General features: G+C 32.6%; 1 protein-coding gene across 1 annotated transcript; it reads left to right on the top strand.

Annotated features, from left to right (window-relative positions):
- The first annotated feature begins 878 nt into the window (after positions 1–878).
- LOC136236068 (peroxidase 13-like) lies at positions 879–2,048 on the top strand. The gene is given in 6 exon segments (XM_066026175.1): positions 879–1,307; positions 1,403–1,572; positions 1,647–1,692; positions 1,695–1,773; positions 1,776–1,845; positions 1,847–2,048. Coding segments are annotated over 6 exon segments (996 nt in total).
- Positions 2,049–3,786: the final 1,738 nt, after the last annotated feature.

The following is a 3,786-nucleotide window of genomic DNA, read 5'->3' as shown; positions in this document are numbered from 1 at the left end:
GGATAAAAAAATAAGATAAGTTATCATGTGTTTATTTGAGAGATATGAGAGTGAGATAAGGGAGAGATAAACCTCTTATCCTATTAAAGTTATACCTAGATGGGGGTGATATAAGACATGTGGATAACTTATTTAGATGGAAAAGTCTAATTTGTCCCTCAAATTTTATTATTTATTCCATTTGTTGTGTTTTGAAAATTTAGTAGGGTATTCCAAATATTTCTCAAGTTCATTTTAATCTTTGAACTTTTAAAAACCTAAGTTTGTGTACATATTATTGTAGTATCAATGTCGAATAAAATTAATTAATTTTAATCTATCATATTAAATATATTAATTATTCCATTTTTTGTGTTTTGAAAATTTAATTCATTATTCCAAGTATTTCTCAAGTTATTACATTTTTTGTATTTTGAAAATTTAATATAGTGTTCCAAGTATTTCTCAAGTTAGGTTGATAGATTAAATTTAATTAATTTCAATCTACGTTGATATGCAATAATATATACTTTCTAGGGTAATATAGTAAAATGAATCATTTTATCTTTATTCATATCTTACATACCAAACATGAGATAATAAATCATTCTATCTTATTTTTATCCTTATTTCAATCTTTTATTCATATCTCTATCCCAAACTTTATCCATATCCTCATCCCCATAGAATACCTATGACCCGTAAGGAGAAAATGAGTGGAAAAGAAAAGCTGAAAGTGAAGTAAAAGAGGACAAAAAAAAATGAAAAGGTGGCAAGAAGAAGGCATGCAGTTTTAGACAAAGATTGAGAACGTAAGCCTTCTCTTTTCTTTATATAAATTTCATCAGTTTCTCATAACAATAGTCAAACCCACTTCCATCACTTTATCTTCTGTCAAGATGCTCCATATCCGTCATAATCTCAAACCTCTACTACTACTACTACTACTACTTCTTCTTCTTCTTCTTCTTCTAAGTCTTGTTACTATTCAGATTTCCTTGTGTAATTCAAGTGGGAATCTTAAAATTGGGTTCTACTCAAAATCATATCTGCTTGCTGAATCCATTGTCCGCAATACAGTTGAGTCTGCTTTTTCTTCTGATCGTCAATTTGCTGCAAGATTGCTCAGGCTATTCTTCCACGACTGTTTTGTTCAGGTCTCTCTACCCATAAACTTAATTGTAGTGCTGAAAATGACATTATACACTATGGGGCTGGGAGATTTTGAAGTGATATAGGAAGCCAAAACACAAATAGAAGCCAAATGCCCTCGACTTGTTTCTTGTGCTGATCTTCTGGCTTTGGCTGCTCGTGATGCTCTTCTCTTGGTACTTTCTTTTATTCTTTCTTCTTTCTTCCTTCTTCCTTCTAAAATGCTAATGATAGATTAATTACTTTACTTTACTTGAAATTAATATATAAGAATGGTGGGCCATTCTATGAGATCCCAACTAGAATGAGAGATGGCAGGGTTTCAAAGTTTTCCCTTGTTACCAATTTGCCAGAGGTTGACAACTCTATTCACCTTCTCAATTCCACTTCTAGACAAAAAGGCCTTTCTGATACTGATCTTGTCCTCCTAAGCGCTGGTACGTACATATTCCAATATTGAGTTGAATTAAGTAGTCGCAAGTATTATCTTATTATGTTATTTTGGTCAATTCAAGTGGGCATACAATTGGGAGTGCAATATGCTTCTTCATGCACAATAGATATTATATAACTTTAGTGGTAAAGATGATTCTGATCCAGCAATCAATCCTAAAATTATTGGGCAGCTTAAAGCTAGGTGCCCAAAGGTGGAGATGAAAATGTTCGGTTACCATTTGACTGGTCATCTGATTTAAAGTTTGATGATCATTTCTTGCAATATTAAAAATGGGTTTGCTGTTATAGCATCTGACGCTAGGATTCTTAATGATAACAACACCAATATCATACTCAGCTCTCATATTGGCTCTAATAAATTTAAGCCTGATTTTGCCAAATCAATGCTCAAATTGGGGAATCTTGGAGTTAAAACTGGTTCACAAGGAGAGATTCGACGCCTTTGCACTGTTGTTAGTTAGCTCTATATTCTCTATTAACAATACAAATCATACTTTAAGAGGAGGGTTCGACTGTATCTATATAATATAGTAACTTTGTAAGAGGAGGGTTCGATTGTATCTGTATGATAGAGTAACTTTGTATGATGAAATTTCTCATCTTTCTAGTTTTGTGCTATATATACCCAATATGACAAGTCTATAAAGTGTGCAAATCATCCTCAATATGCAGAAATATACATAGGACAACAAACATTAAAGGGGTTAGTCTTCAATTCAACGCAAACTAACATCAGAATTACAAGATAGAGCACGCTAATTCAAATTCTTTCACTATACTTTCTATAACCCATTCCAATGTGTAAAATGTATCGCATGAATTGATACAAAGATCAAATTTGTACCCGTATATCTCTTTTTTCCTATCATTATGTAAAAAAACAAAACACACACGTTATTAGCACAGGGCCACATTAATGGACCGTTGCAATGTTTAAAAGTTCATTTAGGACGGTTTCTAAACCTTTGAAAAACTTTGAAATTAGATAAATTGAATTTATCATTACCCAACAATCCCTACATGAATAAATGATGTGGTGATAACTTTCTACAGTCGATATCTGCATATAATAGATAGGAAACGACCCTTGAGCCTTCCATTAAGAAAGTATAATTACTTTATTGGCTGACTAATAGACATGATATCTTTGAACTGTTCTGCCATATGTGTAAACGATGATATACTTCACACAAATATCAACATAACATGGTTTTTAGTTCGTTATGTTCGTGAACATCTACTAGTTCCATAAGAGACTTAAATAACTAAGCCGCATTAGTCTCGATCCAACTTCACTATCACATAGTGATTTCTTTTGTTCAGAATTCTGACGCACAAAGAATCTTTAAAAACATAGTGTAACATAATCTCTCCTTTCAAACGACCCCACTTCATTTTCACATAGGTGATTTCTTTTACACATAATTCTGATGCACAAAGAATCATTAAAAGAACACCTTAGCCTTTTTCATTTTATATCACGATTGACATTATTGGAATGGATTGTGGTTGAGCCCCACAATGACCTCACAAGGTTTATGTAATTAGGTTTTCCATTTGAATATAGATCTTGGAATCTTCAATCAACAAGGTTGAGTTTTGCTTCATATAAAGCCTTGAGTATTCATGGGCTTTAGCCCTAATCCTTTTTATGTATCGGTTTAATCCTTTGGTTAGCGGATCTGCGGTATTATCCTTCAATCCAACAAAATCAATTGAAATGACACTTAATGAGATCAATTGTCTAACAATGTTATGTCGACGATACATGTGTCAATTTCAACTAGTACATATGATGTTCTATGCTTTACTAATTGTTCCTTGATTATCATAATGTATACAAATTGTGGGTACAAGTTTTGGCCATACAAGAATATCCTCCAAGAAGTTTCATAGCCACTCAGATTCTTCTCCAGTTTCTGTTGGTCCCTAATATGATAGATTAGCTCTAAAAGGGGTGAATAGAACTAATAGGTAATTTAAAACTTTTGAAAACTTTTGTTTTTTAAGTCACTTGCAACACAGAGGCAACTCTCGAAATCAAAGACAACTTTAGTCTACTGAGATTTTAGTCTACTGAGATTGATTCTGCTTTTGACACTTACACTCAGAGGACATCTCTTTTATTGGAGTTTCCGAAGATCTCTTAGATAGATGATTTATATGTTATGCGTAAAATGATTAGAGTACCATATATAT

This window comes from Euphorbia lathyris, chromosome 7 (assembly GCF_963576675.1).
Source record: "Euphorbia lathyris chromosome 7, ddEupLath1.1, whole genome shotgun sequence".
Classification (NCBI taxonomy): Eukaryota; Viridiplantae; Streptophyta; class Magnoliopsida; order Malpighiales; family Euphorbiaceae; genus Euphorbia; species Euphorbia lathyris.
The sequence above is the reverse complement of the archived record's forward strand: the minus strand, read 5'-3'. Positions and strand labels throughout refer to the sequence as shown.